The sequence below is a fragment of the Rhinolophus hipposideros genome (assembly GCF_964194185.1).
Source record: "Rhinolophus hipposideros genome assembly, chromosome: 25".
Classification (NCBI taxonomy): Eukaryota; Metazoa; Chordata; class Mammalia; order Chiroptera; family Rhinolophidae; genus Rhinolophus; species Rhinolophus hipposideros.
The window spans coordinates 21,233,558-21,257,135 of NC_138071.1; the positions used below are offsets into that span (position 1 = coordinate 21,233,558).

A 23,578-nucleotide genomic window follows, 5' to 3' on the forward strand; every position below is an offset into this window, starting at 1 on the left:
TTGGAACTTATGAGTTGGGGGAGAAAGAAAAAAACACATATGTGGCCACATAGCAGGGGCCCCTCCTATGGCTGTGGAAAGGGCCCCAGCAAGTGAGCGGCCCTGAACCTTCAGCTCGTGATAAATCCACACACGGCCCCGCCCCCCACCGAGGCCAGTAACGGGAGCTCTGTTATATCCCGACACACAGAAAAGTGCTCAATACACAGATAGAAAAGAATGGGCTTCAGCTGTCACCCACTTGAGATAAATATTCTTTTATTTCCATACTCTATTGTGACATTTGCAGCACAGGTATTCAAATCTCATGGGAACATAAAACACATATTCAGAGGCCGTCCAGTGTGCTTAGGAGATGCAGGGACAGGCATTCACGGCTGGGCCCGTGACAAAGGGAAACAGGCAGGGATTCAATGACAGCCCACAGCAGCCACTTGTCTGACAATGGGATATAAATGGGCCAATTCCAAGGCCAGAAGTGCAGGAGAAGCAGCAGAAGAGCTGCCTGGATTACAGCCAGAGCAACAGGCCCAACGACGGTGCCTCCCTGGGCTCTGACAGCTTTTCCTGGACCACAGGCTACTGTGTCATTCTGACAAAAATAAAACAAGATGCCACCGAGACCCTAAAACACCCAAGCAATGGAGAGACAAATACTCTTAAAAATTAAAACCAATCCATAAAATACTATCTGGAAACTCTGTGCCTGGTGCCAATCACCAGCAAAGTCAACAAAGAGAGTAAAAAATAAAACTTAACACCTTAGTAAAAAGCAGTAATGGGCTCACCTACAATCACTACTGATTAGCCCACTATCGAGCCTAAATTGACTTAAAATCGAAAACTACCATTAGTGAGAGATTAAGAATGTAACTTCATCGAGAAGTCAACGCTAAACAGTTTATGAAAAGCTTTTTGTTAAAAAACAAACAAAACAAAAAACTTTCCCAAAAGAAGACAAGCCTAAAAAGGCGTAAAAACCATCCTCGTGCTCACTGCCGGAGGCCAAAGAAGGACGCCAGGTTGAACAGGGTGGAGGCCCCTGCCGCAGGCCTGCTGGAGGTGCTGTACTGGATGACGTACTCTGGGTAGACCTGGTGCTTCTCGAAGATCACGAAGATGGAAGGGTCGGACATGCTGTTCACGCAGCTGTCGTAGAAGGCGCTGCTCTGGCCCTCCTTGGCCGGCGGGCGGACGAAGGAGGCGTTGCCTCGGACGAAACTGCCCACCAGCACCCGCGCCAGGAACATCAGGTGCAGCTTCGAGTCGGACTTGCTGTAGTGGTGGGAATAGGCGGCATCTCGGGCAAAGTAGCTCCCTACAAGGACATGCGCAGGCTCAGATGGGCACGGGGACAGCGCAGCCAGGGAGGGCTGGCTCCGGCGTCCTGTCACCCGGGCAATGCCAAGGGCCTCTGCTCCTCTGTCACTGAATCTCCCTCCCTCCCTCCCTCCGTCCTCCCTTTCTCCAGCCTTGTTTCGTGAAGAGCACAGAGAAGAAACCAAACTCTGAGACAGAAAACTGTCAAGTTCGGAATCTGTCACTCAAATCCTAAGGCACTCTGGGCATAACAATACTTAACCCCAAACCTCAGTTTCCTCAGCCATAAAACAGGACTGTCAGGCCCAACCTTGAAGGGTGGGTGTGGAAAGTGTTGATACCGGCAGCCCGATGTACAGAATTAGGAACTCTAACGGAAGCTGCCACCTGGACATTCCAGCTTACGACCTCCCACTGCTCTGTCCATCCTGACCCCACAGCCGTCACACGGGATTAAGGCGAACCCACGGACGACGATTGGACTTGGAACAGGGACCGCTGACTGTAGGTATCACATCAGCATGACATTTTCTCAATTTAGTAACCATGCTGTGATGGCAGAATGTCCTTTTTCTTAAGAGGTATGAAAGGGGCATGATATATGCCACCCACTTCCAAATGGTTAAAAAAAATGAGGGGGTGATAAAGCCAACGTGAATCTAGGTAAACGTACACAGGAGTTTAGGCAGCAGTGGTTTTTTTTCTAATGTTATTCTTGCAACTTTCCTGTGAGTTTGAAATTATTTCTAAATATAAAGTTTTAAAACAACCAGGAGACAGGAAAACACCCAGATCATTCACATTGTAGCTAGAATGACATATTTACATGAGTGCATCTGAGGTGTTCCAATTTCTAGTCTCACAACACAGTGCAGGTATAGGGTTGGGAAGACACCCCTTTCCTCTCCTAGCTCGTGCTAACCATCTCCGGGCCTCCAGTCCACAGGGACGCAGGCCCAGCTCAGGAAAACAAAAACCCCATCCAAGCAGGGCTGCCCTGCTCCAAAGCTGGACCCGGCTCCTGACTGCTCACCAAGGAGAGGAAGGGCACCGCCAGCTGGGCATCCCTACAGACGGCCAAGGCCATTCCTCACTGAGTATGAACCAGCTCATCAATTTGTGCTGCCCCCCCCCACCCCCACCATCAATGGCTTTAAAATGGTTTCCCGAGCCCTGAACAGCACAGCAAGGCTGGGTGCTGCCGGTGGTGGGCGCCCCCACTCTTACCTTTGCCGTATGAAGTGCCATGAAGACCACAGATCCGCCAGTCAAAGTTCTGCTGGCAGATGGCATCGACAAAACTGGCACTGGTGCCATGGAACAGCTGCCTTTCATCCACCGTCTTCCCTCCATTTGCCTTCTGCATCTGCCCTTTTTGCCTAGAATAACAGGAGAGAAATGTGTGCTGAAGGCAGGGGCACTTACTGCCAAATAGGACCCAAGACAACACATTTTATGAGAAGTGTCATGAGACCAGGAGATGCAGGTCCAGGCCCATCAGACCCGGCCATGGGCCAGGAAAGGGAAAGGTGGAGAGCAGGAGCGGCTGAAAAGCAGAGGGAAGCCTTTCCCTCCACAGTCTGCGGCGGTCAGCAGCTCCTTGAACTCCCAAGGCACCAACCTTTGGGACGCAGGCACACTTCGTCCCCAACACCTTGCTTCCAGGTGGAGCTCGGCCAGGGCAGCTGGAGGATGCTGGTCAGTGGGAGCCACCCATCTCCCTCTCATGTAAATTACCCTGATTTCATCACTGGGCCCAGAGTACAGATGAAACTGTTCCAACCTCTTGTGGGGACAGGACGGCAGGACCCCAGGCCCTCCATGGTGACCTGCTGAGGACCTCCTCCCCACGGACAAGTGTCCAAGAGCAGGCTGGTCCTCAGGCACAAAAATGAGGCCCCTGCTCTCTCGCTGTCAGGACAATAGCTTTATGTTCCCCAGGGTGTGGGTGGCTTATAGTGCCCACCCACCATGCTATCGATCTCTGGGGAGACAGAATGTATGAGTGCAAATGCTGATTTTTGTCGCTGGGGAAGCCTCAGTCTCTCTGAGGGGACATGCCAGCACGACGCTACAAAGATAATGAGATGGCTAGGAAAGCGGGGACATGGCTCCCGATTCCAGCAGCATGGCAAGCTGTGGCTACTCTCCGGGATTGCCCCTGAAGCTCAGGGCACGGTAGGTAAGCAGCTAGCCTCCTGTGTACAGGTCTGAGGGGACAGTCACCAGCCTGCCAAGAGTGAGCCCCAACGTACCACTGGTAGACCTCCCAGAGAGCCAGGTTCTGGATTCGCTCGATCTTCTCAACAGAGTAGAAGGGCAGCGTATGATTAAAGAGATCACAGACCTTTCGAAATTCTTCTGAGGAGGAATCGAGGGATACCCTCTGCAAAGAGCAAATATTTTTATTATGTATCATCAAAGTGTAGAATACAGATCAAACTCTTCCCAAGCTGCTCCTACAGTGACCAAAGTGCAGAAGGAAGCCCAGACAGCGGTCACCTTTGCTCTCTGCCCCAGGCGTCTCTCTCCAGGCGCAGGATGTGTGCAGTTTGTGTTCACTGTGAAACCTGTCTGAAGGACAGTATGTGCTGCTTACATCAGCACCCTTCTGGGTGTCCCCAGGATGTCCCTGCTCTTCTGACCGCACACAAGGCAGACTACATGGTCAATAAGCCCACCAAGTTGTGTCAATAAATGTGGAGTGCACACGTTCGGTGGACGGGGGCAAACGCTGCCATGGGCAGCAGCGCTGCACGAGCGCCCCACTCCGCAAGCGCTGACAGAAAGACCAGGCTGGCAGACGGGCACACAGCAACTCAGGGGCACGGCCACTGCATCCCTCCCTGCTGAGCCCGCCTCTCCCTTAGCCTCTGCTCTGGGAAACCGCACTTGTGACGGGCCAGGAGGGGCCCCTGACCAACGGCAGCCGCCTGCAGTGTGGTAATCCAAACTGCTGCACTTGCGGCCTGGACCTAATCAGCCTCCCTGTCCTCAGCTCCATCAGGTCTGACCAGTGACAGCCAGTTTGGGGATCTCTGGGGAGTCCCTCTACACCACCCCCCGCCCCCACTCCAAGTGCAGCCTCATAAAAACCACCTCATCCCCCAAAAGGTCCTAAATGATCAGGGCTTAGCATGAATGTCCATGAGTCTCCTGCAACTCAAATCCTGACTGTTTTCTCTGCACCCATCTCACTGGAAGCTCCTAAACTACTCTTCCTCAAGTATGGAACCAACCCTGCCCCTCCCAGGCCAGAAATCGTCATGGGCTCTCACACCTGTCATGGCTGCTGCTTGGCCCATGACCAAGGAAGGGGCTCCACGGCACAGCCCTGACCTCTCTCCTACTCCCCATGTCTGTGCACACCCTCCATCCAAGACACGCCTGACACCTCTGTCCTAAACTGGGCTGCCTCCCCTGCAGTTCCCATCAATCCACATGTTGTTCTCCCACTTCTGCCTGCACAAGCACCAGCCACCATTCAGATGTGGACCCAGTGACACCTTCCTGGAGCCCCTCAATATGGTGGATTTGCCTGCTGACATCAGAGTGCTGCTGTCCACTCACCCACCCCTTCACACATCTTGCCTGTCCTGTTGGTGTCTGTGTGAGCTTGGATCAACCCGACTGGATGAGTCCTCCCAGGGCCACACACTGCCTGGCAGCAGGCCGGCCGTCAGAAGCCAGTGCGAGAGCCCCACACAGACGGGCAGCCCTGGACATTGGTCTGGGCACGCTACTGAACTCAGCGCAGCGCCCATCATCTAGTAGGCCCTCAATGAGCTACTGAACTGACTGTTCCTTCTCTTGTCTTCTAGTTATCTAGCACCTTCCAACAGCAATTTCCACTCTAGATGTTCCCTCATACTCAAACCATCCCCTAGTTTCTTTTCCTTTCCTTGCTTATTAAAACTAGTATTTATTGGCTGAGCCCAGCCCTTAAGTGCCTTATTGCTGCCCTTCCTAGAAAATGTCCAGCTCCTCATCCTCCATCCACAATACATCCTGTCCCCTCAAGGCCACAGCCATCTCCTGGACGATCTCCAGCCTTGAAATCCCCAAGACCTGAACAAATAATAAACAACCCACACATACCTCCCTCCGCCTCCTCCCTTACGAGCCCTGGCCTGACACTGTCAGTGGCAGAGGAAACCGCAGTCCTCACACTCACCTGTCGCTGAGAACACTCCCCTCCCCAGCCCCAGGCAGCACCAGTCCCATACCTTAAAGCCAATGTCCGGCAGGGCCAAGGTGTCCCAATGGTCGGGGATGCTCTTTGGGCTTTGAAGCTTGACATTGCTACAAAACATAAACAAAAACACTCTGACATTTAGTTCTCAGACACAAGCCGACTGTCACAGATGGCCTCCACTAGTCCATACCAGCAGCTCATTTTGTAAAAGGAGGGAGAGAACAGGAAGCACAGACACACACTATCCACCTTGTGACAACACCTCCCTCTTTGCTTAAGTGGCCCAAAGTCAACCAACCAGGCCTGAGGGGTCACGTCTCACCTGCCTCCCAAATCCTGCACGTAAGGGAGAGAGCATACGATTAAAGCAGCACACACAGACCCTTATCCATGATTCTGAAATTCCAAGAGCTCTGAAACTGTTTATTGAAGAGCTCTGAATTATTATTTAAAATAGCCTCAATGAGGTGTAATTGGCATAGGCATATAAAGACATTTTTAAAAAAACATAAAATGGATGTCAAAATTCAACTCAGCAGTAGAGTTTGCTAAGAGGCTACTTGTGAAGCCCTGTATATCCTTCTTAAAGTGACTGTACAGATTTCTGACGCAGAAATGTTAATTACAGGGGGTCACACAATACAAGTAGCACGTGCTCTTTCTAAAAATAAAAATAAATAAAAACTGAGTTCTAAAAGACATGTGTGGCCCAAAGGGTTTAGGAACAAGGCCTGGGAAACTAGTTCTATTAGGTTGGTGCAAAAGTAATTGAGTTTTTGTAATTATGTTTAACCTTTTAAACCGCAATTACTTTTGCACCAACCTACTAAATCACTGCTACTCAGTTTCAGAGGGTTCTGTTCTTCCTACAATAGGTAGACCTTCTGTTTCTGCTGGCATGAGACCTTTATCCTAAGACTCAAAGAATTCCCACAAATAACATTTCTAGGAAAATGGCACAATTCAAAAATAACTAAGCAAGATCCCAAAAGCAAACAGACCCAAGAAGACTTAAGTTGCTGACGTTATCAGGCACAGTATAAAACAACTATTTTTTCTATGTTTAAAGAAACAAAAGATAAACTAAAAACATATGCAAGGAATAGGAAACTGTAAAAAGACGTGGAAGATCTGAAAACAAACAAACAAAACTTCTAGAAATAAAAAATACAATCCTTGATAGTAAAAATTCAATGGACAGGCCTACTAGCAGATTAGACCGTCTGAAGAGAGAATGAGTGAGCTGAAAGACGTAGAAAATGAAATTCTCCAGAACATAGCCCAGAGCAGTAATGAGACGGAAAATCTGGGAAGAAGCTGAGATGTGAAGAAGAGAGTGAGAAGGTCTGAATCTGGTCAGAACCGAACTGAAATCCAAAGAGGAGAGAGAACACGGTAGAGGCAATCATCAAAGAGAATTAATGAGACTCACCAATTCACAGGTTTAAGCCCAAAGAATCTCCAACAGGATGGATAAAAACACATACCCAAACACGTTATAGTGAGAGTCCATAACACCAAGACAAAAAGAAAATCTTAAAAGTAACCAGAGGAAAAACAACTGATTCAGGGAAAGAAGCGCCATCCAGAATGACACCTGATTTCTTAGAAGCAGCGATGGAAACCAGATGATAGTAGACTGATATCACCAATGTTCTAAGAGAAAATAACTGTAAATAAAAATCCTACACCCAGTAAAAATTATTTTTTAGATTGAGGGCAAAATAAAGATACGTTCAAACAAAACACAATTTTCCAACAGACCTTCACCTAAGGAAATTTGAAAGAACAAAGAAAGTGGCAAAAATGTGAGTAAATTTAATGAAACATTCACAGTATAAAATAACAGTGCCTCGTGAAGTTAAAAACTTACTTAAGAGGACAGTAAATGGAATAAAGTATATGAAGATCCTTATATCAGTCGATAGGAGGGCAAAGATACTGATTGACTTACACACCTAAGTAAAGAAAACATGTTGTAATTTCTAGGGTGGCCTTCAAAAAAAAAAATCGTAACAGGGTGTAACTTCCAAACTAGTGGAAGGGAAAAAACAAAATGGCAAAAAATATCCAGAAGAAAATAAGGAAAGAAAAATTAAGACCCAATCACATGAATAAAACATTTTCATGGAGGATTGAAGGCTAGTAAGGAACTAAAACAGATACCTGATGTATATAAAAGCCGTTTGAACTTTCCATTTAACTCCTGCATTAGCACTTCTGAATGCGGAGATCATCTTCTGCGACCCCATTAACTGGGTAGAGTTGTTTCTGAAAATGACCCACTCTATGATGTTCCAGCTGGCCACGGAGGCCCAAAGCAGACCTGCCTGCTGGAGCTATGACCAGCTCCTGTCACAAGAGCTGGAGGGAAGAACCACGCACCTCACTCCATCAACAGATGTGGCTCTCGGATTACAGAGCACGGAGGTCCTGAATCACTCAGATCTCAATCTGAATCTGAACCAAATCATCACTTTTATTTCTGACATGTGGCTTCTCCTGTGGCCCCCTGAAGACCCAGTCAGAGTGATGACAAAAGAGACCTAGTCTCAGAAATAGGATAGAGTTTTCCAAACTGTGCCTAAGGTAGGCTCTGAAGAAGGAAAGAATCAAAAATGACCTTCAGAAGTAGGAGCAGTCATAGTTAACCAAAATTCTAAATCCAGAAGTAATGCACAGAAAAGATTGATACATTTAAATTAAATAAAATAAAGTAATAAATATTTCTGCATGGTAAAATACTTCATAAACAAAGCCAAAAGATAAACACACCAAAAGAAAATATTTGATATATACATATATACAAAACAAACCAAGGGCTGGTCTCCCTAATAAATAAAAAGTTCTTCTATTTAAGAAAAATATCAAAATACTATACGAGTTTGATAGAAAAGTAGACAAAAAGACAAATAGTTCACAGAAAAAGGAAGGCAAATGGTCCTTACATGTTAGGAAAAAACAGTAAGCCTTACTTATAAGAGAAAGCAAATTAAAATACTAATACAGCCCTTCCCACCTATGAGAATGGCAAAAATCTCAGCACTTGGACTCACCGTGTTGGCGAGGCCGAGGGAAACTGGCACCTCACGCATTCCGGGCGAGTGCACAATGGCTCAAGCCCAGGAAGAGGAACTCGCATTGACCTTCTGGCACTCGAACTTGATGACCCATCTCCACAAATATGAACCACCACGCACACCAGATCATCCTTTGTGGCGTTTTATTTATAACACAAAAGATGGAATGGATGCAAGGCGAGGCCCAGAAAACTCAGACACAGCGCTGAGGCGCTCGCTCAGTCACACAGCCACCTTACCTCCTCAGTGCTGTCACCGGTCTTTACTCAGCAGAGCCTGCCCCACCTGACACACGCTGCGTAACAAGTTCCTCAAATGCCACTTACCCGGTTTGCTTCATCTTCACATCCTCAGGAGACACATGTTTGGGTCTCCGATAAACCTTTCTGACTGTGCCATAGGTCACGTTCTTCTGAGTGAAGGCTGAAAAAAACGTTATATATGTATATATAAATACAACTTTTTATACACACACACAGGATGGCAATGTTTTTATAAACAAATTAAATGGATTGGAAAGCTAATCCAAATGTGTGAAGCCCAGAATCAGTCTGTTAAAAATAAGGCACTTTTATACATTTCAAACATTAATAAAGAAAATAGGAATCCTTAGGAGACTGGCGTTAATGAATAGATGAATGATTAGTAATTGACATATCAATTATACATGAGTGCTTTTAAATTGTCCCTTCCAATCTTGTTTAAACTATTATTTTGCTTAGCAATTTTTCCCAGTTTGGATATAAAAAAGCTTCAGCCCCGCCTGAGACTGAATTACAACACTTGAGCCAGTGGGATTCAGAATATAATTTCACTCTCAAGACTTTTCCTTACTTTGAGTAAACTGACTATAGCAGTATTTCTCAACCTTTTTAAACCCAAACCATCTTTTTTATTTTTTTTTGTGGCATTTTGCTTTTCCTTTATTTTAAAATTTTACTTCCATAAAGTCATCTAAACTAATTGTTCTATGCATTCCAAACCATCTTTAATAAACAAATTTCTTGCCCCACAGCCACCCCCAAGCTCCTCAGATTTATCCTGAGGGTGGAAGGGTTACCAGCCCTTGAATTGTGAAACCACAAAGGCCTACAAGTTAGATTACATGTCTCCACCCACCAGGAAAACCCTGTCAAGTCTTACTTTCTGCACTTAAGAGTACAAAAATATTTTTTTTCATTAAAAGACGTTTTAACATTTGTAGATGTCTGTAACTTATCTCACTGCATTTGAGGTGTGTGCCTTGTATGCTACAGTCCAGGTGATTGTCAAGATTGGACACATCTGAGGGGTCCCCCACATGCTGATCAGGAATCCATAACCCAGAGCCGGCTACCACAACCCTTTCTGTTATCCGCTGTTCGAACTCCCATCCAATACTCTGCTAGCACACTACATGGGTTTTTATTGGCCTGTTGACACGTTATGATGAATCTCAAATGGGCTTTCACTGGTGAAATTAAAAGTTATTCAAGATATGTGGACTGGTTAAATATATGCAAGACCCGTTCCCTGCCCTCCCAAGGACAGGGTAAGGCCTTTTTCCCACTTTACCCTTAAGGAGGATACCCGAGGCTTAGTTCCTAAGCAAACTCTGACCTTGGGGGCTCTGCCTGACTCATGCCAAAGAACAGATGTCAGAATCTGTCCTCTGGAATCCTGCATTTGCCTTGAGTGACTCTTTTGAGACAAGATTCCCTAAAAGGACAGAGCTGTGCCTTCCCTGATCCTACAGAACAAGTCACCTGGCCTGCTGTGTGTGTTTCTTAAGTGTACTTGCTTCCTAATCAATATTTAATTCATAAATGTGAGGGGCAGATTTGGGTCCGAGACTTGCTTTCATTATACCGAGCAGTGAGGTTGTGAGAAGTAACTCCCCTCGAACTGCCAGAGTTCCTGTTAACTACCGACAACAAAAAAGAACTGTGCCCAGCCAGGTGAGCCTGGGTCTGTCTGCGGTGAGCGTGCTTTCGCCTGGTGTGCAGTCAACTGCATGCGAGCTCGTCCCCACCCTCACCTGACTGTCTGCTCTGCCCCCAGGGTGCCACCTAGGGCGACAGTCATCAAGGCTGCATTGGACATTTTTGCCTTATTTGTTTGGCTAGTCCCCAAATACTTTAACAAATATTTCAGCCTGTTGTCAGCAGCAGTCGGATGGGTGATATTTATGTAGACTTGACTTTCAGGGCAGTTCTAACTTTTATTATTTCACGTATCTCTCACTGCCCCCTTTAGTGCACTTGTGTTTATCAGACTGGATTGCGAACCACGTCACATATGGCTGGTGTTTTCCAGCCGATGCTACAGGCAGGTGAACAGTAGTTCTCATTAAAGAGTAGAAGAAACAAAGAAGGATCTCTGAAAGGGCCCATGAGGCGGAAACGATTGTACCTTAAGCAAAACCACAAGTGCTACAAAACCACCAACAAAAACAACTGGCTAGACGCATGCAGTTAAAGTGGTTTTAGGGTAATTCACTGAAGACACTTTGCTGCCCTCGAGAGAATGAAGGGCCACAAAAATAGGGAAAACAGTAAACTGCATTTAAAGTAAGGCCCACTTAACTCCCTTTAAAATTGCTGAACATCCAGAAGGATTCAGATATGAATTGAAGGGTAAAACTGAATTGAACAAGGCTGGGCTGATAAATCTATGTGGAAATAGCCTAAGAGAAATTACACAAAAACTAAAACTTAAAAAACAAAAATCCTCAAATATCAGCCACTGGAAGAACTGGCCAGAGTGTTTGGCCTGCTTCTGTCTGTCAAGGCAACTGGGACAAGTCACTTAAGGCCCAGTTTCAGGACACGACGAGCACATAAAAATCTGTTTCCCAGCAACTTTTAATTAAAGTGTGTGCCCAGCACGTGTGTAACCTGCAGCCCATCGGTGCCGAAGGCGCCCACGAGAAGGTGAGCATGAGGCCACGCTGCACAGCAGAACCACTACAGCACCTACTAATCCGCGGACGCAGAGGGACTCGTCCGTGGCCAGCAGGGCAGACACACATGCCTGTTTGTCCCTCCACACTCCGGGCTCCCGTCCCCTCCTCAGCCCCCCAGGCAGCTTCTCCTCAGGCCCTGGGCTGGCATCATCTGCTTACAGGTGTGTCTCCCTGGTACAGGCAGCACTTCAGGAGAGCAGACCACCCTTTCGCTTCTTCCCTGGCCCTCAGTGTGTACACAGAACTCCTCCAGGGTTCCCATGGAAAAGGCACAGCAAACCGATGGCCAGGCCCTGCTGTGTGGGGGCCGCGGGTCAGAAGTACCTTGGAAGTCTAACTCGTACTTGTGCTTTCCAGCCTGGAACTTCAAAATGGCTGGCTTGGCGTCAGACCCTGGTCCAAGGTACGCCAGGTAGGCCTCCTCCAGGTCGCTGCTGCTGACACTGGCCATGGGGTGTTCCACGCCCTGCGAGGGGAGAAAGACGGGGACTGCTTCATGGAGGCAAGGCCGTCCGATGATGGGGACACACTGCGTGTCACCCTCCGCACCCTGCTGCACACATGCGCACAATGACATTCGTGCCATGTAGGAGGAAGAAGAGGGAGCAGGCATGTAGCAGGAGAGGGAGTGCCTCCCTCCTCCTGTTCAGAGGGAGGCACTGAACGGAAGCCAACACAACTGCCTCCTAAAGCTACCACGGAAAACGGAAGATTGTACATGTGGGTGTCGCTAACGAGGGTGACAGCGATGGGAGCAACGAAGAGAAGAAAGGGCATTCAATTACTCGTAATGGATGATATGAGCATTCAAATGAAGGTGACACCTCAACAGTGGATTCTCAAATGCTGCCTGACTGGACAGCCTGAGCAATGCTGTTTCTTCCCTGTGGAGTCTTGTTCCCGCCATCCTTTAATCAGAGGGCCACACTCATTTTCTTTTTCTGGTCCTTAGGGAGTTCTTCTATTTTTTTTTTTTCAATTATCCATTTCGGTCTGTCATCATCTTTCCAATGACCTACAGGATACCTGATATTTTGGGATGGACTAACTGAGTGTAAATTCTGGCTCCAAACCTGTTTACTCTATAACCCCGGCAAGTTAATTTCTCTGAACCTCAATTATCTCAATTCTGTAACAGGGTTAATAACAATGCTTCAGTCACATTCATATCACTATACAGTACTATCATACCATCCTCGAAGGCTTGGAAAATAATTAAAACAAGGCACACAGAGCACTTAGCACAGTGCCCAGAACAAAAACCAAAGGGGCTGCAGAAGTATCAGGTGGGTGCCTGGGTACACAAGTCTGGCATTCAAAGAGGAATCTGGTCTGGAGACAGACACAGAGTTCACTTGAGGTGGCCACCACTATCAGAAGAACTGAGGTGGTCACGCAGTGCAAATACACAAGTGTGGAGAACAGGGGTGTGGGATGGACGCCGGGAAACCCCAAAATCCACAAAAGGAAGTGGAAAAGACGCCCACAAAGGGAGGATCAAGGATGCCAGGAGAGTGAAAAGGGAGCGGGCAGCAGGCTGGGCAAAGGCTGGAAATGCCATGGGATTTGGCCCCAGAGCGCCTTGCTGGCGTCCACAGTACAATGAGGATTGTGTCTGCCTGGATCCCACCTCTCGCAGGTGCCCTGTGAACAGTGATCAGAGGAACGAGTAATGGGAATAGAAGTCAGATTATGGTAAGCAGGGAAGTAAATGGGGGTCTTTCCTTCCGTGTAGATGGATGGATTGTTTAGGTACAAAAGGGTGAAGGTAATTGTGGAGCTTTCAGATCAAGGTAAAGGTGATCATAGGAAAGGGGGGAAATGCAAAAGGTAAATTGACACGAGAAGCCTGTTGAGAATAATCCAAAAAGGATCTAGAAAGGGGCCATGCATCCTGGAGCCCAACACCTCACAGATGACAAGTTTAATGCAGGAAACTTCAGTGAGCCAAGAACAGTAATTCTTTTAAATACAATATTAGATTGTGGGTTGAATTATGTCCCCCTGAAAGATCTGTTGAAGTTCTAACCCCTAGTACCTCAAAACATGACCTTATCTGGAAACAGGGTCACAGCAGATGTAATTAGTTAAGATGAGCCTCTAATCCAACATGACTGATGTTCTTATAGAAGGAAGGCCATGTGAAGACACACACAGGGAGAACGCTATGTGAAGGAGACTGGAGTGCTACAGCTACAAGCCACGCAATACCCAAGATCGCCAGCTAACCACCAGAATCTAGGAAGACACAAGGAAGGACTTCCTACAGGTTTCATAGGGAACATGGCCCTGACAACACCTTCATTTCAATTCCAGCCTCCAGAAATGTGAGACAATAAATCACTTTTGTTCTAAGTCATCTAGTTTGTGGTCCTTTGTCACGGCTGCCCTAGGAAGTTAATATGGGTGGAAGGAATTTGGACATGAAATTTGGGGGTACATCTTGAGCTCAGGGAGAAAAGAACCTCGTTCTTTGGCTCTATCACTGACCCCCTGGAACAATCCTCTGGCCGTTCCTAGAAGGGCTCCTCCATATGGATGGAGGAAACACTCGCCCTCTTTCCATCACACTTACTTGTTTTCCATATTCCTGCCAAGAACCAAAGTCATCATTCCAGTACCAAATCCACTCGGTGGTAAAGATGAAGTGTGGAGGTTTGGTAACTGAGGAGGCTGTGGAGAGGCGGCGAGCCCGGGCAGCACCAAATGTCATCGACTGAAAGTTCAGAGAATCAAAGTGAAAGGTGGCGGACTCAGCACAGAGGATCCTGCAAAAGAACGTGAGAGGCACACTGAAAACTCCACCAGACAAATGAACACAGGCCCCTCAGCTGCTACCCATGGTCTTCTAGACGGTCGGCCAGAAGATGAACATAAACGTGACACGCACATTTTAAAAAAGTGTTTCCAAGGCAGGGAGGGGAGGACTGCTTTTACAGATAGTTTTCCCATGCAAAAATAATGAAATCAAGGTAATATGGAAAACTCATTATCATGACATTCCTTTCACTACACAGAAAATGCTGGTTAAAATACTCTTTTTTAAAATGCACTGCTGAGCTGGTTAAGAAAGGGAATCCTTAGAAACCAAAATAACAACAGTTAACATATGCTGAGTGTTTACTGAGTGTGTGCCAGTAAACATCTTGATTTCAGATTTCTAGCCTCCGGAACTGTGAGAAAATAAATTTCTGTTGTTTTAAATCACCAAGTTTGCTATGAAAGCCCTAGAGAACTATTATACCTACATTTAGACTTACAGCTAACTCCTAACTAGAAGCAATGGAAGCCAGGAAACAATGGTATAATATTTGAAGAATTGAAAGAAAATACCCAATAAAACTATCTTTCAAGAATGAGGATGAAATAGACACTTGCAGACAAACAAAAAACACATTTACCATTAGACTCTCAATAAAGTAACTTCTAGATGAACTTAAATAAGGAAATGGTCCAGAAGGAAACGTATAGCAAAGGAATGGTGAGCACAAAACAAAATGACAAATATGTCAGTTTAAGCAAATATTGACTGTGTAAAACAATGCTAATTTCTAACTCCTGGGATTAGAAAAAGAATAGAAGTAACGCTTTTATAGCACATTTTATATGCCTTGCAGTGTTCCGCGTGTTTTACATATATCAACTTTTAATTCTCAAAATAATTCTTTGATGTAGAAACTACTATTTTATCTACTTGACAATGAGGAAACTGAGACACAGGAAGGTTAAATAATTTGCCCAAATTCATAGTACTAGTAGTAAATAAATTTGATTGGAACTAATCAGAATTCAATGTTCATGATTATTTTATAGTTCAAAAGAATGATTAGAAGTATAAACGAGCTTAAATTGTTGCACTGAAGTTTGTTAAGTTAAAGGGCCTATTTAGGGAAAGCACAGATATTCGGTACATAACTTCCAAACTAGCAGATAAGGAAAAAAATCAAATGAGGAAAAATTATCTAAGACCAAAGATATAAGAGAAATGTAGAAAAAGCATGCCAAGGGGCAGCCCATTAGCTCAGTTGGTTAGAGCGTGATGCTCATAACACCAGGGTTGCCAGTTTGATCCCCACATGGGCCACTGTGAGTTGTGCCCTCTACAACTAGATTGAAACAGCTACTTGACTTGGAGCTGATGGGTCCTGGAAAAACACACTTAAATAAATAAAAGTTAAAAAAAAAAAAGATGAAAGAAAAAGCATGTCAAATAGCAAAAATCAAGATGGACAGTAAAAATTAATTCATATGTGTAAGTAATCACAATAAATGTAAATAACTTTTTTAAATAAATAAAAAATAAAATACACTTAGAAATAAACCATGGGTCATCTAACATGAGATCTAAAAAGGACAAAAGCTGGCTATTCCAAAAAAGAAAAATATCAGTAAAGTTAATAAATCTCTGCAAGACTGATCAAGAAAAAAAGGGAGAAAAATGTTAGAAACTTCTGGAAATGGTTAATGGTGACGGCTGCACAACAATGTGAATGTATTTAATGCCACTGAACTGTATATACACTTAAAAATGGTTAAGGTGGTATATTTTATGTTATGTATATTTATGTTACGTATATTTTACCACAAGTTTTAAAATTTTAAATTAAATAAATTTTTTAAAAAGTGATTTTTGGCAAAACTGGTAATTCACCTGCCTAAGAATGAAATTAGACCCATGCTTCACCACATACATGGACAAATTAAATACAGTTCTTAAAACCTGAAGACTTTTTAAAGCAAATTCAGGAAAACGTCTTTACAGTCTTGGGACAAGGAAGGATTTCTTATCACACAAAAAGTATAAAACAATAAAGACAGATAAATACTTCTTTCATTGAAAGATTCCATAATCTGACCAGAAGAGTTTATTTTCAACACACGTTTAAGATCCAGAAATTTTTTTAATTCCTAAAACTACATAAATATAAGTAACTAAACAACTAAAACACAACACAATCCCCCCAGACCCACCAAAACGGTCTAGTGGGACAGACATTTCACAGCAGAAGCACAAGTGGCCAACAAACGTACATGGAGAGACACTTTACCTCATAGGATGTGCAAACGAAGATATCAATTTTCACCCCCCGATTGGGAAAAGTTCAGATGGCAGATAGTACCAAACATTAGGGAGATGGGGCACTACCGACCGCTAATGGGGGTGGAAAGTGGCACGATCACTTTGGAAAACAAGGTGGCATCACCTGCCAGAGTTGAGGATGGACCCAGCCTAACCCCAGCAGTTTCATCCCTGAACATCTGCCCTATGGAAGCCCGGGAGACAAGACAACTTGGAAGAGCCTCGGGAACTCGGATTAGTGCTGAGAAGAATGCCAGACACAGCAGTCCAGGGTATGGTTCCATTCCGATGAAGTTCAAGAACAGGCAAGACTAATCTCTGGTGACAGCAGAATAGCGGTGGCCTGCGGGGGTTGGCGCTGACTGGCGGGGGTGGGGGGCCTTGCTGGGGTGATGAAAACGAGCTACGTGGGATCACTGTTGGTTACACGAGTGCATGCAGTTGTCAAACTCACTGAACTATATACTTAGTATCTGTACACTTCACTGCGTGTAAATTTTGCCTCAGAATAAGAGGGGGAGAGCAAGGGGTGGTTTGTGAGCCATTTAATCCTCCTAAAGGGAGTAATTTGTTTCACATACTTTGCCAGTAGCAATTTGCACATAATTTCACTCTAAGCACAATTTTATTTCATCCACTCAAAAAGTAGGCTCTAATTCTCTTCATGGCAACATATTTTAGTAAATTCAACGCAAGATATGGTAAGTGTTTGAACATCAGGCTACCCGGGCCTTCCCCATTTACTGTGAATTGACTAAAATACTGGGACTCACTTAGAAAAATAAGGAAGTGAATGGCTGGATAAACAGCAGTTTCAGCATATGACTTCATTTCTGCACTCATCAATGAGGAAATAAGTACATGACCAATCCCAAAAGCAAATAGTTCAGAACTTACTTGGTACCACCACCTCCCTGCCCCCAGACGCTCCCTGAAAGAAGGAAGGTGGAAGAATAGAGGCATCAAACACCCAGTATGGACATTAGCGTCAAATTCCCAGGCCAGAGCTTCCACCTACAGACCACTCTGCTCACTGAGTGAGTGAGTGAGTGTCTGGGTGCGTGATCAAAACTAAACTGTTGTGTCGAAACTTCTCATACCACACAGAAAAGCCCAGATACAAAGCAGACAAAAGGTGACGTATTGCTGACCTTTCCTTTCTGGGATTGCAATATGCCTCTTCAATAAGCTCCATTTTGTCCAAATCCTTCCATTTGCCTCCATCCAAGAATTGCCATCGATATGGTAAATGGAAATGAACTTTATTGCACTTATCTAAAATAAAAACATAAAGAAGTAAGACGGCTTGGCATTAGACAGCAGGGCCTAGTCCCGTGGTTCTCAACAGGTATAGTCCTGATTGCTGACCGGGGAACGTTTTGGAAATCTGTGGGGGAGATTTTGTTTAGTACAGTCCTATCTTAGCATTTAGATATTGCAGTACTACGTATTTTATTATATACATTTTACTTTTATGCCTCCCTTTTAACAGGACATTACGCTGATTTTTAAAAAGACACGTCGGCAGGTTACACTATACATGACTTTCATCTCACGACAGTGAAGACGCTGACCGTAAGAAGGCTGCAGGCTCCACCCTGCAGGTAGCAGTCTGACGCCGCCTCACTGCTATTCACGTGGCGGGCAGACGAGTCGTGGTCACACCCAAATGGAGCCAGCTTTATCTCTACTACACCCATCCCAACCCCAACACGTTCAAGCACGGGGGGTCAGCAGGGTGCTTCTAGCACTTTGATCCTTCTGCCTGCCAACATCCTCCCCTCTCCTCAACACACAACACACACCCTGAAGGTCTCCGAACACAGTGCTGTGCCCCTGCAGACGTACACACACTGGCCCAGATCTACGGATTCCAGCTCATGACTGCCCCTTCCCCGCGCTCCCCGAGGCCTCGATTGCTCCTAGCTCCTCCCTCCTGCCTCGCCTGGGCTCCTACAGGGCCCTCCCCTGGCATGCTGTCCACAGCCTCCCCTGACCTTCTCTGTCCTTTGAGGTTCTGGTACACCCACACGGAGGAACATGGTGAGTGCGGAGGGAGACAGGAAAGAAAGGGAACGGGAAGCTCGGTGCGCTCTGACACAGACCTGCCTCCCAGCCAGATGCTATGACCTAGAAGGATACACAACAAGGTGCAGAATGCCTCTTTTGGGGGAAAAAATAGAAAAAAAAAAGATTAGAGATACCCTGACTACATACACATATTTGGTCTGGATAGATGAGGCCGAAGATGTGGTCCAGAGGTTACAACCCAGTAAGACCTTCTGTCCCCTCCTCAGGGCACTAAGGGAAATGACCCTTGGTAGGCGTTCAGTCACCACCTCCAGACACCGCGCCACAGGTGAGTCCTGGAGGGCCTGGAGAAAGGCTCTCCCCTTAAGAAGGCACAACACCCCCCACCTTCCAGGCTGACACTTCCTCGGGAAGGCCATGGGGGCCAAAGGCAGGCACTGCGCTCAAACAGCAAGCGCTTGCTTTCCAGTTCTCAATCTTAGCTGAGCGTGGAGCCCCCGCCACTCCCAAGCCAGCAAGCGCCAGGAAGAGGAGGGTGCACGCAGGCTACCACAGCACCGTGCCTGGCAAGAGCTGAGGCCCCGCTCAGCGATGAACGCATGAGGCCCCTTCGCCACATCTGCCCTGGTCCTCCTGTCCCCTTTCTCAGTTTCCTTCCCTCTTTCTAATGCCACCCCCCCCCCACTGCAGCAGTCCAGAGTCTGGGCTTTCCAGAAGGTGAGCCACAGAAACCAAATCAACTAGGTCAAATGCCCACATCCACATCCGCTGTCTCCCTACAGTCCCTGAAACGACAGGCCACAGACAAGAATAAATCCAAAAGCACTAGAAAACAATGAAACGTTCCATCAAAAGATCAGATATATTGAAGAATTCCTAAAACTATGAAGCAGACAGAATCAAACTGATAGAGAAAAAGGAAAGAGAAAAACGCACACAAAGTATGCACAAGTCGTCAGGGCCGGGGGCTTTACAAACTCAGAGTTCAGTGTAGCAAGACCAAGGAAGACACAAGGCCATGAGAGTGACGGGGACTCCCAAGAGCAGGCGCTCCTCCGTGCCGTGCTCGTACTCAGCAGCTTTGCCATTTTGCCCATGGAACGGGAATGTGGACAGAAGGGCTGGAGAGGCCGAGAAGCCTGTGAGCGAGCGAGTCACCAAAGCCCTGTCCCAGGATACAGGCCAGCAGCCCACCCCGCAACCCAGGCACACCGCCTCTCCCTGCTAAGCCTGCCACAGGGATTCTGAGTACCAACACGAGCAGACAACCACGAGTCACCCGAAACACAAGGAAAAATGACACACACAGGTAGCTAACTCACACAGAAGAATCGATACCGAAGGAAATAGAGAAAACAGATCAAGTTACAGTTAGACTTAAACATAAAAGCTCAACCTACAAAACTTCTAGAAAACACCACAGGTGAAACAATTTGGGGGCTTGGAATAGGCAAAGATTTTTAAGGTACAAAAAGCACAAACCATCAAACAATATTAAAATGGATATTAATATTAAAACTTAACATTCTTCAAAAGATACCCTAAAGAAAATGAACACGAAAGACAGACTGGGAGAAAATGTTTTCAATGCCTATACCTGACAAAGACTTGTGTAAAGAATAATCAAAACTCTTGCAACTCGATATGAGCTCAAATAACCGCCCCAAATGGGAAAAATCATAAAAATTCACAAAATACCACATACTGTAGGATTCCATTTATATTTAGTTCTAGCAAAGGCAAATCTCATCTGCAGCGATAAAAAGGAGATCAAGGAATGCCAGGTCAGAAAATTGGGGCGTGAAGATTAACTGTCCAGGGTCGCCGGGAAATTTTTGAAATGAGGGAACTGTTCCCTATCTAGATGACAGTGATGGTTACACGGGCGACATATTAACCAACACTCAGAGTGTACACTTCAAATGGGTGCATTTAATTGTGTGTAAATTAGACCTCCACGCTGATTTTAAAAACCTATGTATGTGTCTATATGGCACGTAGTCCTTTAGCTAGCATTCCAGGAATTTAGCTATGGAAATACACGTGTACTCAGATGCTCAATGCAACATCACTCTAATTGAATACTGCACAATTATTTTTAAAAACAAGATGGACTTACAGACACTAACATGGAAAAAACCCTCCAAGATATAATATAAAGGAAAGGAAGCAGGTTAAATATGTGTCACATGCTCCCATCTGTTGAAAAATACGTAAAACAAGTATCATGACCACACAGCATGTGTTTACCTTCACAGACGGCCTGAAGGAGGACTTCAGACTTTACTCTGTATAGTCTGACTCTCTTACAAAGTGAAATATTCATGAATTGCTTGGGTAGTTTTTAAAGACTGAAAATGAAACAAGAAGTTGTGGTCATTGTTTTTTAGGAGGAGTCACAAATTTTAAGAAGGAACCTTTCTTCAATCAAAGTCCAGGACAGCATTAAGAACAAAACAAAGGTTTAGTGAAAATACAGATACATACACAAAAGAATTGTTACTTCTGGTAAAAGAGGGGCTGTGGAGAGAAAAGCCCAACTTAATCACTCATTCCCCCAAGAGCGAACACGGGTGTCTCCTTCTCAGGAAGGGCCTTCCGGGTTTCTGAGCCCCCTCTAAGGCTACGACCCCCCTTTATAAAGGACACTTACATGTTCTCACTTCACTGGGCACCCATGTCTTATGCACGTCTGTAACCTCATGCTAAGCTGACCAAGGGTCAACAATTGACACTCACTTGCTGAAGACCCAGTTATGTTCCCCAAAACTCATCTACAATTTGATTTTTAGAAACTCAAATTTAATTCCTCCCATCCTCAACTCGCCAACAAAACTGCTTCAGAACTGGTTTGGCCAAATGCCACAGCAGCTCATGATTAAGAAGGCCCACCATTCTCTAGATGGGAGAGAGAACATCAGGATGGCCTCAGAGCAGAGCTCCAGGAAAGAGACACGGTTATCCCACCTGCACATGGATGAAGGGTTTCCGCCAACTTACCTTGAAAGCTACAACTTTTCCGGATATGGTACAAACAGATCTGGTCATTCTCCTCTTGGTTAGTAGTAGTTGGGGACACAGAACCTGAACTGTCTCTTCTTTCTACAAGGAAACACCACAAAGACCTATCAGCCTCCATGGAAGCTTTATTTATGAGGTTGGAGTAGTTCAAGATACAAAGGAGAGAAAAGAGGATTCATTCATCTCCCTGCACAAAACAAGATTGGGCAGGCTACTTCACAAAATTCTCTAGTGCTTGGGAGGAAAGCACCAGACACACAGGTGGGTGTATGTCTCTGCTTTTCAGGGCTTGCCAAATCCAGGACACCCGGAGGGCTCTTTTCTCTGCTCGGGCTGTACACCCGGTTCACTGGGAGACCCATTTAAAAATACAAGTACCCACTCTGTCCCAGACTGACGCAATGAGAACCTCCAGGGTGGAACCTGGGAGAACCACTATCCCACACACTGAGACAGCTGAAGATTCCTTCTGGATCTAAGGCGGTGATGACACCAGAGGGCAAGTGAAGGGCTGCATTTTATAAATTGGATTTGATTCTAATAGCAAATACCTGTTAATGAACTATTCGAATTGGGTACCAATACCAAGAGAAAAGCAATAAATGGAAAGCTTACCTCTCAAAATAAAAACCTCAATTAATTTTCGGTTAATTATCAGAATTTTAATATAAAAAGGGCATGTAAGTGAGTTCAAAGTTTACCTTTACTAGGAGTGCTCCAATGAGCCCTCACCTAATAATCGCATTTTCCCCGCCACACCTACCACCTTGTAAGTATATAGGAAACCCTCCTTATTTAGTATCACCTGCCATTTTGTTAGTCATCTTCCCTTTTCTTTTCATGGGCCCCTCAAACATCCACAGGCTCAGCCTCAAAACCCACACCTGTGGAGCCCTGGAGGTCACCTCCCTGTCCCCAAGGGGAGGTTATCCTTCCCTCCGGTTCTAATAAGGTCATAATCCAAATGAACTCTTCAAGATCTATTTAAAGCAAAACCTGTCTACTTCTAGGCTTCACACTAAAGAAATTAACCAAAATTAATTAAAGAAAATGTAAAGAAAAAACACGTATGGCAAGGACAATTTTAACATATAAAAATCAGACAAGATTAGTGGGACAAGTCTGGTTGCTCGTAGTCCAGACACTTATCTGATATTTTAGGAAGGGGTCTATTAAAAATCCTAGCGATCACTACCGCTAACAAGTGGGTTTGACTGTGCACCCCTGCGGGAAGCCCTGTCTCAGTCACCAAGACACACCCAGGGCCCAGGACAGTGGCTAGCACATGGCAAGCACTCAAATGTGTTGAATCAAAGAATGGATAACCAGAATGGCCAGCCAACAGCTGATACTGTAAAATGCAAAAGGACACTAATGTGTCATCAGCTCCCCGAGGGACCACGTTATTCACTTCCCACATAACAGGTACTCAAGAAATGCTTATTACATAAACAGTCTCTGCTCAGAACCCCCGTGTGCCTATAAGCCTGACATTCCTTTAAAAAAACAGTAATACTTATCCTAGAATGCTCATTCATTCAACAAATATGTGAGTGCCTACTGTGTGCCAGGCACTGTCCAAGTGCTGAAGATGAGCAGTAAACAAACCATATTTACGACTTACACACACACACACAACAAAAATCCATTTATTCATATCAAGAAGAGAGCCAAAACTAAAATATGCTTCATCCACTCATTTTTTAAAAATCGAAACAGAACGTAACGCAAAGGATACCCCTAGAGTTGTACAGCACATCATTCTGAACTTTGGGGTCCCTCATGAAAGGCAATCTCTCCAGGGGCAGAGGGACGACCACACAGGAGCAGCAGTCTCCCATCTCAACACAGGACAGGCTCACTAGGAATTCATTCACCATCAACACCACCTGGCATCTTTCTAGAAC

General features: G+C 45.5%; 1 protein-coding gene across 1 annotated transcript in view; it reads right to left on the minus strand.

Moving 5' to 3' along the window:
- Positions 1-211: 211 nt before the first annotated feature.
- Positions 212-23,578, minus strand: part of PARP12 (poly(ADP-ribose) polymerase family member 12) — a 30,963-nt gene continuing 7,596 nt past the window's right edge. Inside the window, exons 4-12 of the mRNA XM_081038654.1 lie at positions 21,651-21,752; positions 17,771-17,894; positions 14,115-14,307; positions 11,864-12,005; positions 8,922-9,018; positions 5,547-5,622; positions 3,576-3,706; positions 2,548-2,699; positions 212-1,318 (exon numbers count right to left, since the gene is read on the minus strand). Coding sequence (XP_080894780.1) covers positions 993-1,318; positions 2,548-2,699; positions 3,576-3,706; positions 5,547-5,622; positions 8,922-9,018; positions 11,864-12,005; positions 14,115-14,307; positions 17,771-17,894; positions 21,651-21,752 — 1,343 coding nt within the window. The 3' untranslated portion in view covers positions 212-992. The remainder of the gene's footprint in view (positions 1,319-2,547; positions 2,700-3,575; positions 3,707-5,546; positions 5,623-8,921; positions 9,019-11,863; positions 12,006-14,114; positions 14,308-17,770; positions 17,895-21,650; positions 21,753-23,578) is intronic.